At 31.7% G+C, this 17,666-nt stretch overlaps 1 protein-coding gene across 2 annotated transcripts; it reads right to left on the bottom strand.

Moving 5' to 3' along the window:
- Positions 1,790 to 12,373, bottom strand: LOC109329663 (enhancer of polycomb homolog 2-like). Of its 2 annotated transcripts, none has more exons than XM_019563386.1 (13): positions 12,247 to 12,373; positions 11,772 to 11,974; positions 9,812 to 9,941; positions 9,607 to 9,709; positions 8,171 to 8,294; positions 7,527 to 7,592; positions 7,402 to 7,440; positions 6,892 to 6,972; positions 6,731 to 6,778; positions 4,823 to 4,873; positions 4,661 to 4,729; positions 2,440 to 2,658; positions 1,790 to 2,335 (listed from the first exon to the last, which is right to left on the bottom strand). In XM_019563386.1, exons 2-13 carry the CDS (start codon positions 11,919 to 11,921, stop codon positions 2,084 to 2,086), a joined length of 1,332 nt encoding a protein of 443 aa, XP_019418931.1. In that variant the 5' UTR covers positions 11,922 to 11,974; positions 12,247 to 12,373; the 3' UTR covers positions 1,790 to 2,083. The 2 variants fall into 2 exon arrangements, with proteins under 2 accessions (XP_019418931.1, XP_019418940.1); XM_019563395.1 differs by having other exon boundaries at positions 11,772 to 11,969; positions 12,247 to 12,366.

Below are 17,666 nucleotides of genomic sequence, written 5' to 3'. Positions count from 1 at the left end.
ATATTAACTATCACAATCATCATTTTTCATTTATTATCCTTTATTAAAGGCTCTTCCATGAACCCTTAAAAAATCCCACAAAGCAATCAAAACATAATATATTTTCTACTTTTGTTCTGCATGGGACTATAACTCTACAAAATTTTATAACCGACAATATTATTTTTTTCTTTCTCATTTTCAGCGGAAGATTATTTAGTCCAAGGAAACGTATCAATTACTTTTTTTAACTCATTTTTGGACTAATATTCTGGGTTTGTGTGGGTAGAAAAAATTTCATCGATGTTTTATTAAGGGGTAAAATTATATTAAAATCTATCATTTTTCAAGTTACAAAATAAGGGACTTCAGTTTTTCTAAAAAAAATGGAGGAAAAGCAGTCGCTATTATCTTCATGTTAAAAATTCTATTAGTTTTTCACAAAATTATGGTCGATAAATAAATTTTTAGTTAAAAGGATTTGGTCAAACTAAAAAGAAAATATAGAAAAAATCCAATAGGTATTTTCTGAAGGGTATCATTGTCAAGCAAGACAAAGTCACAATAATAAGATTTTTTTCCATTTTTTATGATTTTAAAAGGCTATCTTCTTCCATAAAAAAAAAGGTCATCGTCTAATTGTGCAACAAATAGATTTATAAATGAAATAAGATTGTAATAGTTATGAAACTGAAATAAGCTTATTTGAAAATCAGAGTAGGAACGTAAATTATATGGGAAAATTCAAAAATATTACAAAGTGTAAATTAAAATTATAAAAAGTTCATTAATAAGGAATAGAAAAGAAACAAAAAGGCAAAGAAAAAAACAAAAATCGTTATTTTGGAAATTGTGAAATCCTAAGATCCCAATGTATGTGGCATTTCATTTGTCAACGGTTGTCTTAATTATTGTTAGCCATTTAAATATTATTCCTTTATCCCACTTGAAATATATTTATATGCTCAAGTTACAACTAAGTAAAGACTTTTTCATTATTGCGTGTACTCAATATTTTCATATTTGGTTTATTGTCAAATTTATGATAGTGAATTTCCTAGAAAAAACTTGAGTAGCATGTCTTTACCTTAAACACTAAAAGAGTAATGTTATAAAAGTTACCTAGTTCAATATTTGAATATAACTTATGAGAATTTGTGTGCATTAACTAAACATCATTGTGATATCACTTATATATTTTTAATTGTTTTTGCTTTGGTGTATTTTTCCAATTACTTTTTTGAACATCGTTATTCTATCGTATGTGAATTAATTATTTAAGTTGTCTAAATAAACAAGTTTAAATTGCACCGAACAGTTTGTGAACATTAATCAAGTCAAACTCGAGCTAAAAAATAATGCAAGTCGAGTTTCGAACTGAGCAAATCCTAATCGAGTTGAACCAAACTGAACTCTAATTCAACAAAGTTCAATTTGTTTCCGACCCTAGGCTAGATTTCTAAACCAAATTATATCCTTTCATGAGCTTAGCCCTCATTGTAACCTATATAAATAGCACATTAGAACATAATGTCAACTCATTTTAGACCTTTACAATTAATTTCCTTCTACTTTTAGTTTAGATTTAGGTTTTACTTTTTTGAGAGGCAACAAAAACTAAAGAAGTATTCATCCTTTCATCCAAAACAATTCAATAAATTTCAATTCTTTTGGACCCACGTTCGATTTTCTTTTATAATGGATGTGAATGTGAATGCAGCATTTATGTAAGGATCCACAAAAGCTCTTTGATAATAAGGTGAAGATTGAAGTAAAACTAAAGAATCACAGCAGAGAAAGCAACAAAAAATGAGAGAAAATTCTGTAAATGATTCTTTGATTGTATTCAACTGATTTTAATGTACAGGAAAATGCTATATATACAACAATCATGATGCTTCTAGATCAAGTAACTGCTCCTAACTAACATTTACTGTTACAAATATAACACATTGTTGCTGATATGGAAGCATTCTGATAACACATTCATTCCAACACACATTAACAATTACCCTTTGTTACACTGAACCATTCTAATGATTATCAAACTGAAAAAACTGCAGGGTGGTTACATTAAGCTACAGAATTGGCAAAATGGACTAAATTACATGTTGAATGAAGGTCTTGGTTTTGGTGGTATATAGTAAGAATTACCACAATCAATTGCAGTTTGCAAAAGTGGATTCCGTCTGTCAAATATTATACGGCCTCCTCTGCCAATTCTTCCACGAAACTCGTATGATTGTGCTGACACCCCATTTGCGGTGGAAGAATCTGATGGTGGCAGAATGCCTGCCATGGCCAACTTCTCTGGAAGTAAAGGTTTTGTGAACAACATAACTGGATCAAGAGGATCCTGCAAATTCCCACGCAATAACTCATCAACAACCATATCAAACAAAAAGGATGGAAGGGGAAGAAGACAGTACCACAAAAAAGGCAAAGAAACTAGTAAATTACCAGTTTTCGAGGCCACCCTTGTGGGACATATTGCCTCTTAAACTCTTGCTTCGGCAAAACTGTAGGAACTGTCAGTAGATTGGTGTCATAGGAAGGCAGGCTCGGCACGGCAGAAGACCATGTATGAGGATGGCCAGTAATCATATCATCTGAATCAAAATATTCCTCCTCAGTAAATCCCGGGAGTGCTAAGCTGTCTTCCAAGAATTCAGTTTCATGCTGAAATAGAGAACCATACATCAGTTCATTAGTTCAAACAAGCAACTGTACGAATGCATGTTAAATGGCACAGTAAACGGACAAAAGAATTTCCACAGCACCCATAAGTTTCTAGAAAGGATAAGATAAGATTGATTTAGCAAAAACCACAAGGGGAGCTTCTCAAGGAAAGGCTACTATGAGCCCTAAAATGTGTTATGGGTTCTTAATCCAGGAGAAACTTAGGAGTTAGGACCAAGAAGTTGGGTACTAGTCTAGTTGAAGTGCATGAGAATGGAGGGTCGCCCCAATCCTGGGTTGATTACATCACCAAAATCAATGTTGAAGGGTACAATGCTGAAGGTCCAACAGAGGTAACCATGGGGAAACAATGATGACTACTAAAAAAAGTAGCAAATACAAAGCACTTGCTTGTATCTAAGTAGTCAATAAAGGCAAAATGTGCCACTATCACGCCAGAGCGGAGCCGTGTAGAGCTCTCTGCGACAGAAAATACAAGTGTGCCGCATTTTCTGGTTGCATTCGTCGTGTCTGCTTTTTCGGTTTTGCATTAATTCACGGCCTGTTGCAGGCGCAACTGGGATAAATGGTCAAGGGCAAAAGATATCGCCACTTAAATCCATTAGCCCTCTTTCTTTTGTCCCTATAGGCCATTTCGCCTAACCCAAACCCTATTTTTAAAAGGTCAAATCCCAAAAATACCCCCATCATGTGACTCCTTCACCCACTGCTTCAAATCCAAGGCGACAATGACGTGATTTCCGACTACTTCTCCTATTTCTGCGACTACTATTACAGCGATCACTGTTCCTTTGTTCTTCCTTTTTCTTCAAATTCTTATCTCCTCTTTTCATTTTAGAAGCCATGGCATCATCTCAACCATCACCTCAGCAACTAAACCCCCTCTGCACTAAACCATCTTAGGGCTTAAACTATTTTCAGCCCTCTGTTTGCTTCGATTTGAATTATGACAGTTTGAGCTATACTTTTAATGACGTGTGTTGGATTTGAGTTATGCTTTTAATTGTGTATTTTCTATCTTCAAGCATACATGTTTTGATAAATTCTTTATGTTGTTTCCCTATATGTCTCAATAGCAGCCATCCCACTATCCCATTTTTGGGGTCCACCGCTTTGCTCCAGCATTATATTGGTGATTTGTGATTTAATTAGCATTTCATTTTCCATTAGAGGCAATATCATCATTGACTTCATAATTCGACTCCAAATCATTGTTTTATAACACAGGGAGGCTAAATCTGTTACCAATTTGGCTACTTGACAATAAATAGGAGTTCGAAATGTCCTGTAAGGACAGCATGCTAGACTTATTTTGATAATAGATTCAATTCTTCTCATCTGCATGTTTGGCCAAGCCCTACTAAATTGGAAGAAAGCAATAAAAAAGACCTTAATCTAAATGGTTTTACTGCAACTTCAGCTTTTACCTAAGCTAGATGTGAGATGCCATCAAATCACATGTAACTAACCTAATAACCCCACCATGACCTTCAAAATTCTCGAGGCAAAGAACTACTATCTCAGGCCACTAATGTGATTTTGGAAGAATCCATTTTGCAAAAGTCTATTTGTAAGCTAAATGGTGTCCAAAACGTGGTTGAGTGACTTTGTTTAGTTTAATTATCATCAGGAGAAAACCACTTTCAATTTGTATCAAATTAAAAGAAATGGGAGTGCTTTGAAACTATGAATGTTTGGACATTAAGAAAATGGCTTCCTAATAATTTTACAGGCTGCATTTAGGCAAGTAGCTTAATTAAGTGCTTATTCAATAAGTTTCACTGAAATAAGCTAAAGAGAGCTTATAGGAAGGGTATAAGCTATTTTCATAAGGTTGGGAAATAATTTGTTCCCTTCAGCCCACATGAACCTGCTTTGCTTTTATGGATTGCAAGCAGCATACTATCCATGTTATTTTTTAGTACAAAGTACAAACTATGGCATCTTTTATTAAGGCAAGCAATAAAAACAATACAGGTACCTTATACTTCATTTGCATCCTCTGCAGTGTAACTTCACTGTCTACTACTTCTCTTTTTTTCTCCTCCCTCTGGTTACAATCATGTGCCAACAAAATAAGTATGAATTCAAAAGGATATAAATTGTCATAAAATTCTGAAAAAAAACAAACTGAAAGCCATACCTTGATCAAAGCCTGCAACATGCTCTTAGCTTGGTCAAGGTTGCGCCTAACCTGTCATTTAAGCAATTGATACAATGTCAATCCATTAAACATGGACGTTCTAGTACACCTTTCAATTTCACTAACACTAGCCATTATTACAGAGAATTTTGATATTTGATATACATGTGTGTGCGGGTGTGTTTAATCTTAGTAGTCATAAGCTATGAAATGAAGCACAGAAATTGACACAAACATGAGGACATAACAAACTCTCAAAATTGTAATACACGGACAACACAACATATGTGGTCGCATGAGAAAGACCATATCAGGTAAGAACAGCTTGTTAATGTGATAATTGAGCATCTCGACGATTGGATATTAGGTGAATAGTCAAGACTAGAAAACATCTTTGCCTGTGAGGTTAAGGTTCCGTGCATTTACCCTCCCCAGACCCCACTAGGTGAGAAAATAAATAAATGACTTTTTTAAGTGGTCATGTGATACGTAACTTCTAATCTGGATTTCTCCTCTCCCCTTCATATACATATATATATGTATGTATGTATATATATATCGGCATCAATATTCATAATATCATATATATAAATATATATATATAGTGGGATAAAGGTTTGGTTGTTGGTGTATATAGCCTTCAAGATTTATAATATATTGATGATGCATGTCATATATGCCAATATTTGCTTCTTCGTAAGCCCTTCCCAAAAAACATGAAGCATTATTTCTGTTTACACTTTCCTAAAAAACTCTCCGAAACCAACTTGTCCTAGTAAACTAGGTATGTACAAGCAAAAAAAACTTTACTAGAGTGACTAAACACCAAAAGTGGTGGCTGACAATTGTGTGATGGCTTAGTCCGGAATAGATATAGATGGCCTCACCATGAAAAACATTGAAGTCTAGCCAGGGTAAGTGACTGGTCAGAGTAAGTGGCTGGTAATTGAGTAATTGAACTTAGGTAATGGGTAATTCTCAATGAGATTTAATAGAGGAATATACTGTTATTGTTTCACTAAATTTTATATCCACTTTCACAGAAATAATAATTCACAAACAAAAAGGGAAATAACAACTTTATAGTAGTTACCCCAAAACTAATTTCCTAAAAGTTGGCTACTGAGACTCATTCTCAAATATAGCAATCAAAGTGAGCCAACCTCGGTTGGCTTGCCACAAGTTGGAACCAAAGTGAACCCGAGCTGAGTTGGCCCACTAGTTGCAGACCAAGATTTTATCAACCAGGCTCAACCCACCCATTAAACAGGTTTGCTCACAAAAATTAAAAACTTAAATAAATTATAGAAAATATTAAAAATAACAACATATATACAATATAATGAAAAGAAGTGAAAGTTAAACAATGACATCTAACTTCCACCATATAGTCATAGCTATATTGGGATTTTTCCATTGATATAGAATTATAGATTATGATTAAGCACTTAATCAGAACTGTTGCTTCAGCAGCTCGCTCATTTTTTAACATAAAGAAGAGAAAACCTATAGATGCACAGACCATGGAGATTTAGAGAGTGATGGTGAACACCAAAAATGCGGAGGACAAGGTAGATAAGGGTAGCATGAACACAAAGATAGAAAATATTGAAACAGTGAAGCCCCACAATTACTTCATAGTAAGAAAGTAGAATACCAAAAAGCACAAAAAAATACATTACTAGGCATGCTTTTGGTTTCCCTTAGTTTTTCAACAGCTTCTCCGCTAAAAAAATCCACTCATGAGAATAAGTTAATCCTAGCACATGAGAATGATTTTTACGAAAATGGGAAAGATGGGGAAAACAATAAAATCCACCACCAGGCATTCGACAAAGGAAAAACTTCAAGCTAATTTTACAGGCTTAACTAAATGCCTAATAGCCATAACCAATTACAGAGACTAACCTGGCGAAGCTTTTCAAATGACGGCAGATTGTTTTCCCTCCTTTGCATCTGAACAAAAGGTAAGCAATGAATGTTTACAAAAAATTTAGACTGATTTCCTTAAATCAAGGCCAACAACAAAACTACGAAAGCCTACAACAAAAGTCAAGTTTTCCACCCACCCTTCTTGTGTGAAGCCTGTGAGCCTTCTCTCTTGGCCGGAAGACATTAAATGGATTGGCATCATTAGCTGGTGGAGGTGGCTGCAAACAAAATGCAATTAATCTTGTCAAACTTCTATAATGAGCTTGTCAAGTAACTTAAGGCAAACAAATAATTGTAGTTACTGCAAAGGAAATTTTTGAAGGAAAAAATAGATCCAAGAATGCGAATAGAACTTGCTTATGAGAAGGAATCTATAGCCAAAACATTCGTACTAAAAAAACTGGAAAACTTGTTATAAAGACAACAGATAACACGTTCAATTATAATTCCTGGTTATGCGGAAGAAGAGAGCAAGCCTAAAAAGAAAATTACTAGTTCTTACATAATTAAGTCAAAATATTATAGCTAAATAGAGAAACAGAACTTACAAATACAGTAGATTTATTTCAAATTTCAATCAAAATGCATATACAGCAATACATATCAGTGACAAAAAATATTGTGACTGCGATGTGCTGAAAACCAACCTGCAAACGTCGCAAAATTGGCTTTTGCCATCGCTCTCGCTGCAACCAAAAACAATATGGTGAAACAGAAAAGAAATATTGAAAACAAGTAATCAATGTTTGATATTCTGAAGCTAGCTCTGTACCTTCTCTTTCCAATAATCATACACAGACTGGATAATAGCATATTTGACCGGCTGGGCTTGTAGGACCTAACATTTTAAAAAATAAAAAAAAATTAATAAGTATAACAAGAAATACACAAACCAAACCACCACTTGTAGTTTGTGATTAGGTTCAAAAATAAACAACCAAAATATTCTTAAAAAAATCATCCAACAAGAAAATTGCATGAATTGAATATTTTTATAGAAAAGGAAAATTTATTAAAGAGAAGAAGAAGGTAAATACATGAAGGGGCAAGAAATAGGTACTCTATAAAAACAAACAAATACAAAATGACAAAATAGAAGGGTAAGAGCAAAACAAAGAATGCAGCAGGCCTGCCTAATCTCACTTAAATTCATAAGGAAACATCCTTAAAACAAATTTAGGCTGCCTAACACAAAAGAGAGGCCTAAAACACAAACTTGTCTCAAGGCAGATTTAATGGCATGGAAACAGCATTAAGAATGCTTGTGTTTCACTACGACTGAGAACATAAAGTGAACACTGCGACAGAGTTCTGGCCTCCTTGATACCAAAATGATATGTAGAAACATATAATTGTTGTTAGTAAACAATTACTGTCCGAAATGGTAAAAACTCACTGAATCGTAACAAGGTTTACCTCAATAGCAGCGTCAAGCCGTAACAGGACGGGGATTGGTGAACCAAGAGTAGGTGTTATAAGTCCAGCTCTTTCACGAGCTTTGAGATCCAATACCTCGAACTTGAAAATAAGACTCTCAAACCTATTTACCACACATTAAATGAAAACATAAATTGCACCTAAAAATGAAAAGCAGAAGAACAAGACAACAGCATATATAATGGACATCTTAATTAAGTACATGACAATATGAAAATATCAGTGGCATACAATCAAAAACTCAATAAATTGTATAAGACTGGCCAAATATGAATGGTTTAGCAGCACTACAAGTTCCAGCATGAAGTCCTGCATTTTGGCTAATGTTATCTGCAGTACTACACTTCAACCTATTCTTTTTGTCATTCAGAACAAGGTTTAAGATCACCATGGACACTAAAACATGAATTATAAACCACCTTGATGACATAAAATAATGATTGAACTGTAACCGCAAATTTAATTATAAAAATTACTATTTTTTCTATCGATATTTTACCCACATGGCAAACAGATACAAATGGAAGTCATACAAAGGTAATACCTCTGATAGGTAACCTTAATTAATTAGATATATGTCAGTATCGTTGATCCATATCATAGAGACTTGATAAAATTTTACGTTGGTTGTCGACTGCCTAATACAACCTTCACCTAGAGGGATAAAGGATTGGTTGTTGTTGTTGTATATGTTAGTAACTGTCAGTGAGGAAGTTAGTTACTTGGTTAGGAAGTTGGAATAATTAGAAAAATAAGGCATGTTGCCAATAAAAAAGAAGAGGGGTTGACAGAAAGGGGTATCTTATCATTTGTTGAGAATAGTGGTTGGGGATTGTGGGCATAGGGAGAGTTCAAGGTCTCTCGAATACCTACAAAGTTCAGTGTAATTCTTAGAGATTTCTATAAAAGAATATTCTCATTCCTTCTATTCTAATCCAGTTTCTATCAACCTCCTACAATATCTATCCTCAATGGAAATTGTCATCATTTCTAACCATCCCAAAGCAGCAGTCAATCATATTCATTGGTAGTCTATCTAGAAACTAATAAGAGTGACTTTGTTGAATGTCTAAAATAACCAGTTTGTAGGAGCATGATCCATATTGTTTTAGTTATCTTTCAAATTATGCAATCATGATTCAAAATTCAAATTCTCCTTATTAATTTCCATACCATAAAAGTGATTCAGGATGATAGAAATTATAGTTAAATAATTCTACTTTTATAGAATGATAGTTAAAGAATTCAGTCAAGCTGTGATCAATATTACCAACTTGATTTAAGCAATCAACAGAAAATAATAGGAAAATAGAATGATTGATGAATCCTATTACTAAAAAAACACTATCTAAAAACGAAATAAATAAATAAGTTAACTGAAACCAATGAAACGAGAACTCAGTCTAAAACGTTACATTTCAGGTGTCATAATCTTCCTTTCTTCATTAAACTCTAAAAGCCAATCCTCATCTTCATTGTCCAAGTCATACTCAACAAAATCTCCTATCTCAGCCCAAGCTGCAACAATTGAAAGGATTTTCAGTACAAGAATTAAAATTTTCAATTTTCAAAAGAACCTTCCAATATCTAAATGAAAATTCTATGTAATGGCACCAGCACCTCCTCGAGCCCGCAAGTAAGTATTTGGCTGAGAGAAAGTGCAAGAGTAGTCCCTTTCATATGTATCCACAACAACAAACTGAGGGGTAGGTATTTCAGAAGCCAGTCTTCTGCTAGGAACGGGATGTACCTAATAAAAATAACAGGAAGATACTGATCAAATATCCAATATCTGACAGCTTTGCAATTTAATTAAAGCATTGTTTATTTGTATATCATGAATTTTTAGACAATTATTTCTACAACAAATACATATTAACTTGTTCCTTTTTAACTTTCAGGTTTAAATAGAGGAGCAGGGTAATCAATGATCAATTTCAGAATACTTAAAACTTCAATTATCAATACTTATGCACAATATTTATTACAAAATTATCATACATGCTAAAAAGGTAGTCATGGCCTAATAATTTTCATTTGTACAGTTTCAAATGGTAAACATTGTTTCCTTATTTTGTACAATGTAATGTGCTAGTGAGTTATTATAGTACAACAGTGAAACCCTTCTTGCTAATTACAACTCATCATATAGATTTGAAGATAGGACACTGATATAGGTAATGGCATAATGCATAGTTGCATACACACCAAGGGTCTGTTTGATGCAAGTACAGCGCAGCACAGAATAAGTAGTCAAAGGCCAGCACAAATCTTGTCTCATCTACTGTTCGATGACTGAGGTACAGGGCTGAATTTTTTGAGCTATCTATTGTTTGATACCCATAGGTATTGGACATAATAATACAAAATTATTCAAATATCATTTGTCTTAACAATATAATTATATATATAATCTTACATAATATTTACAATGTTATAGCAATATAATATTTTACATATTATACTTATTATTTTATTGTATAATATAATATTTTATACTTATAATATTACATCTTCCATTTAAGCAACTATTGACTGTTTCCATATAATCCAGGAATTTGAAATAAACAAATGAAGGTACCAAATCTAGCGCATACATGGGACTATTTCCTCACATAAAAAAACGGTCTTGCACTTTAATGGAACCAATTCAGTAGAATTTGAAATGGAGCGTTGCTCGGACATTTATATGGAACCACGAATTTGAAATGGATCTTGCGGTTGGGAATGACGGCTTCTTCTGAACCAGCACGATGGAGGGAGATGGTGGGAGGAGGAGAAAGGAGGCCACAATGAAGATGGATATGATGAACGAGAAATTGAAGGATTCAAGGGATAAGGGTGTCATTTTGCAATTTACTTCTGTGTACAAAACTTTGGTCCCGTGTTTAGTGGGGGACAAAAAATGGCTCTTTGTCCTGTCTTTTTGCCATTTAGAATATCAAACGAGGTACAAAAAACTTTGTGTTGCCCTGTCCTTCGATATTTAGCAAATCAAGTGCACACCCTAGACTTTAAACAACCCAAAATGGTGTTTGGCATACAGGCAAAACATAATGGAAATAAGTGTTCTACTATGTTTTCTATGGTTCCACTTCCACCCCTTTTAATAGAACCACAAATGACCAACCTTTTTAACCATGTCATGTGTTGTTATATTCATAAAATATCTGCTAAACATAGGAACAGTACTCATATGTTATGTTCTATCTCGTTCTAACACATCTACCCGATACTACATGTAATGTTGGCAGGCATACCGCATACACAAAAAAGTAAACAGAGTAACTGGAAACATGTGCACCAAAATACTATTAGGAAGCAAGAAGGATAAACCCCTTCAAGGCAAAACGTATATACCTCATTATCAATATCGAGAGCAATATATATATGGGTAGAACAAAAAAATGTCCCACTTTTTTAACCATGTGTCACACACTGTTACATTGTTCTGTTCTAACACATCTACCGAGTGTTATCTTTGATGTTGGAACTTGGCATACACAAAATAAGTAAACACTGTAACTGTAAACAGCTGCAATGAAAGCAAAACCCCTTCATGACAAAAAAATGTCTATACCTCATTATCAACATCGGGAGCAATACGTAAAAATAGCGAATTTCGTGTAGATGTTGGTGTATCATCATCTTCAAACTCCTTGATAGACTTAACAATTGGAAGCTTCTTGTGAATGTCAAGTGGTCGCGGCCTGAAAGATAATCTAGTCATTTTATGCACATCACCTTTTCCTTCTTCTTCTTCTTATATTTTCTATCCCTGTACTTTAGAAAAACAAAAGTGAGCAAAGTCTTAATCACAGTGTAACAGACAAAACCTAAAACCATATATATATATATGCACTGATTGAAAAACTGTGTCTTTTAACAAAAGAACAATCATTAAGCAAAATTGCACAGTATCTGCAAAAGGGCACATGCATATTGAACAAAATCATTCAATTAAAATAAAAACCCTAAAATTGAATTTTGGGGGCGAATAGAGCAAGTGTTGAGAGGTTAATGGAACAATCATTTGAATAAACATATGAACTTACCAGCAATTTCAGGTAAATTGAAAACCCTAAAATTTGTGTCTCTTTCTCTCTGCTTTCACAGATTCAGGTTTGTTTTAAATTTGATTTGGAGCAAAGAAATTGTTACTAAGACAAATATTTGTAAATTTGGGTAAAGTAAGTTATTATTTATAAATTTGGAGAATATAAGGTCTTAATTGTAAAAATGATAAGAGTGGGGAAATATTAGCAAAACAAAAAACAATTAACCTGTTTCAGACAAAAACCTAAGACTTAGAAAGGAGAAGGATGTAAATCTATTGTCTCACACTTAGTGATACTATATTTATCATGACTTTGTTATTAGTCAGAAAATTACTTTAAAATTAAATTACTTCATAAGAACATAGTCAATGAGAATGTGGTAAGGGTAGTAAAAGGGCTTAGTGTTTCTTAATAAATTGTTTCAAAAATATACAACATTGAGTAAATTAGTCTCTACCATCCCAAAATAATATTTTCTTAGTAAAATATTAGTGAAAATAGTTTTTTTAATAAACATTCATTTTTTGCACACATCAATGTTGTCCTAAAAAAATTAATTAACTACTTAGTCCTTACATTTCTTATTCTTTAATGATGGTGATTATCGATAATTACAATTGAATTAATTTTCCTCTATATTTCCTTTCATTTCATACTAGTCTATATTTAATCTTTTTATTCCCTTTAACATAGTGACATTATCATTCACCTTCTTCAATAATCTCTTCAATCTTATGCTATAAAATCCTTCCTAATCTCTCAAAACAAGGAAGGTATTGCAAACACAATGTTCAACTTCATCTATACATGTTGTTTAACTTTAAGTTGCAATTGAAGTTGTAATGTTGCAATTGAAGTAGCATTTTGTTTTCTTCAAATTGAGATTACAAATTATTGGTGATTTTTATTGTTCTCTTCTCTTTAACAATGAAACAACTTCATTTCACTTAGTAACCATTAAAGGCACGAAGAAATATCATGTACACATTTAACTCACATGTAACATGTTTAATATAGTTAGAAGACCTAATGGAGATGAGTAACAATTTTATCTCAAAGTCATATATTACACACTTATCATTGAACTATTTCACTAATATCATTAAGAGAGAGAGAAAATTTGTTATGTTGAAAGAACAAAAATCTATTATAAAGACTAGCGTGCCGACTGGCACTTTGTGCCTGTCGACCCGCATTCTTATTGCAATATATAAACTTAAAGAAAAATGTTGATTTAAGAAGATAAAAATCATTATTTGATTGTTAGATATTAGTATTGTGTGGAAGTTTTTATTAGTTATTAAGGAGAGAGGTTAAAAATGATAAAAATGGAATATTAAAATTATGCCATGCATTGTGATTTTGGCTTTATTAATAGTATAGAAGATATATATATAGATAGATATGATGAAGACACTTGTTAATTGATTTTAATGTTTTATTCATTACTTGATAGATTAATTGAAAAATATAATTTATACATTTCATATTTTTTATATTTAAGGTTGTGCATATATTTTAAGAAATTATTAAATGATATAATTTTTTTTATATAATTTGACTAAACTAATCACATTAATTCACATTGGAAATCAAATTAAAAAAAGGGAAGAAATAGATGGTGAAAAAGTGAGTAATAAATAAGAGGATAATCTCAAAATTTAAAACATCAAAATATTGAAACAAATGAAGTAACAAAAATGTTAAAAAATTCAAAAAATAACATTGCTTCATCTTTTAAAAAATGTTGGAAATTACATTTTTTTTATTTTTAAAATTTGTGAAAATAAAATGTATGTTTTCTGAAATAGGAAATGTTGCAAGCAATATGGTAAACATATTTTCAACTCATTTTTTTGATTTCCTTAAAAATGAAAAATAACAAATCATCAAACTAAGCACACTCTTCTCTACGTTTTAATTATTGATTGCTGAAAATTAAAAAGTTATCCATCTGTACACTACCGTCAACATTAATAGGAAATTATAATGAGAAAAAGATGTATACACCAAGTGTATAAGAGTTTTTTACACTGTTATTATATTATTCAACATTTATTTTCAATTCATTGACTTTTCAAAAAATTGAAATTAAGGATATATATATTGACTATATATAAATCTTTATAGCACTAATGTATAGATATTAACTCAATTATTATTGTATTAATTGGCAGATGCAATCCAGATCATAAGGTATGATCCAATTATCATCGGGTTTAGGGTCAAGTTTAGATTCAAAAATTAGATTGATTGATATTTTAGGCTGGATAGAGACAAACATAATCTCACCTGACATGTCTCAAGGTCACTCGTTCATTATATTTGTATTATCCACAATTCATTTTTAAATTATCGATTTTTCAACAACAAAAAAGTAATCGAAATGAATGATACATGATGCATTGACTATGTATAAATCTTTACAATGCTAATGCATAGATATTACACTCAATTGTTATTGTATTAATTTGTAGATGCAATCTAAATCATCATGTATGATCCAATTATGATCAGGCTTAAATATAGTCGCATCCCATCGAATCTAGGGCCAAGTTTAGATTCAATAATTAGATCGAATGATATTTTAGACGAGGTAGGGACAAACATAATTTGATATGACCTGCCCGAGGGTCACTCGCTCATTATATTTGTATGTCTCTATTTAATTGTGTACACAATAATGATATCTATTTGGTCAAAAATATTATTGATTATCTATTTTTTCATTATATATACATCATTATTAATATATAGATATATCAATTCATATGCCAAATTACATATTCATAATAATAAATAATATTGAAAAAACTTCATCTAAAATGAATATGCATTGTATTTAACCAGGTCTAGGGTTGGGTTCAAGTTCTATCATTTATGGTTGGTTTCACTTCGAGTCTAGAACCAGGTGCGAGTTCAAAAAAATGACTCAACCAATATTTAGGGTCGGGTAAGGGATAAACCATACTTGACACAACCCCACCCATGCTCATCCATAAGTCTGAGGTGAACACATCTACTCTCCTACAAAAAGTGTGTCATTATTTGTTATTGATTGAAAAAATATATTTAAGTTAAAAATTTAATAATAAATATTTTTCTAACCAATCACAATAGTAATATATGAGTTGTACGATTTCATGGATAGAAGATATTCATTCCAGTTAGAAAATCATAATATTAAATTCAAAACTTTACTATTTTTATTTTTTATGAATTAAAGTCAAAGTTTCATCCTGCCAAAAAAAAAAGCAACCCCCCATGATTATATTTCAATGATGGTATTAGTTAGAAATTAAAATAATTTTTATTGCCACTAAATACAACGTGCCATGAGTTATATTGCACATGATGGTATTGATTATTAATTTCAGATTTTAATGTCTGTGTGGTTATTCAGAAGGTGGTTGGTATTTTAATAAATATTAACCATTAATTTTTGTATTAAAAAGTGGATGTAACTAATGTCCGAGTTGGGTACCTACATATTGGAAAAGTCATTTTATGAACGCATGTTGGATCCTAAACTCAAAGTTAATCCAACCCAAAATATCAATTGAGATAACTTTCTAATTCAAACATGTTCATAGACCTGATTAAATAATACATTTCTTTTAGGTAATATATTTTCAATAAGTTACTTATTATTATGAATTATGAATAGGTAATTTAACATATGAAAATTAGAGAATTAATAATATTTTTGATAAAATGTTTGTCACTATTATATACACAATTGAATAAAAATACATACAAATATGAGAAGTAATGACCATAAGATGGGTCGGGATGAGTCATGTTTATCTCCAGCCGACCCTCAATATTGTTTGAGTCTAATTTTTTAGTCCGAACTCGATTGTATGCCCAATGAGATTTGACCATATTTGGGTCTGATCATGGTGAGCGGGTAGGGCAAGGTCTTACTCACTCCTATTACAAAGAGTATTCATTCATATTTTTGATAAAGAACTAATCTTTTTCGGAATGCGTAGATGTCCCTCATAACAAGAGTTGTTCTTAGAAATTGAACATCTATCCTTTTAGTCATTATGAGATTTAATAAAAGTTTACACTACTAGACTAATACAAATATACGACACAAAAATCAAATTGTTTTTGCAAGACTATGTGGGAAATGAAGTGTCTTACCAATACCGTGCATGAGTAGGGCAACATGTCTACATAGATGTGATATGCATGTATGTATTAATATTCAAACTACAAATAGAGAAAAAATATATATGGTAAAAGTTTTATATACTTTTACTATATCATTTAATATCTATATTTAATTAACATTATTTTTTCAGAAAAAACAACATAAATAAATAATAAATAAAATATTGATTATATATGAATTTTTACGTCAGAGGTAAATGTATTAATATGATTATCGTTATTTATATAAGATGAGATGGTGTGGCGTACTTGATGTGGCAGTTAGTTAAATGACGTGAAGTTTCACTTTCCTTCTCACACACACACACCGACACTGTTTCACGGGATTTGCCTGCATCAAACGCCGTCGTTTCTACGTCACCTGCTAAGGCGCTTTTGTCATTTTGCTCCTTAACTCACGTCACGTGCTATTACTATCTTCATATCTCAATAAAAGTTATTTATTTCATTTCATCTACGTAACCTCTTTCTTCTTCTTACAAAAGTCAAGAATTGAATTGTATCCTACACAAATGCTTCAATTATTTCTTCATATATACACCATTACAATTCTTCAATGTTACACACCTACATAATTTTAAAGAAAATAAAATATCATCATTGTTCATATTAGATCCAAGAACAATCCATAATTATTTATAATCAACATATATCATATTCTTAACAAAAATCCTATATCTAACCTCAACACTTGGATATATTTACAAACTCATCATTTTGCTAGACATGATATAATTTGATTTGTATTTTCAATTTTGACCAATTTTCACTTGTTTAATTATATGTCTCATATGATTTTCATATTTTATTAGTACAATGAATGACTTACCAATTTTTTGATCTACCATACATATAATTTTAATAAGTGGGATGAGGTACTTAAATGAAAGAACATATCTTCTGTCACACATCTTGCATTACTTTGTGTGTCATAAGTTGTAATTAATTAAAAAATTAATTATTAAATATATTTTTAACTAATTACAGCTTATAGCATATGGAGATATAATGTTGTGAGATAGAAGCTGTGATCGCTTAAATGATCATGCTGAACTTATAAAATGACATTTGAGGCAAGGTGAAGTATTTTAAGAAGTAAAGTAAACGTATAATTTCCATTTATATGATAAGCATTTGCATCTGAAACATATTGATTATATTCTTATTCAATTCTATATAAAGTTATAAACCCCAAAACCAAATCACGTTCAAAAGAAAGAAAAGAGGTGTGAGAA

Source organism: Lupinus angustifolius, chromosome LG02 (genome assembly GCF_001865875.1).
Source record: "Lupinus angustifolius cultivar Tanjil chromosome LG02, LupAngTanjil_v1.0, whole genome shotgun sequence".
Lineage (NCBI taxonomy): Eukaryota > Viridiplantae > Streptophyta > Magnoliopsida > Fabales > Fabaceae > Lupinus > Lupinus angustifolius.
The sequence above is the reverse complement of the archived record's forward strand: the minus strand, read 5'-3'. Positions and strand labels throughout refer to the sequence as shown.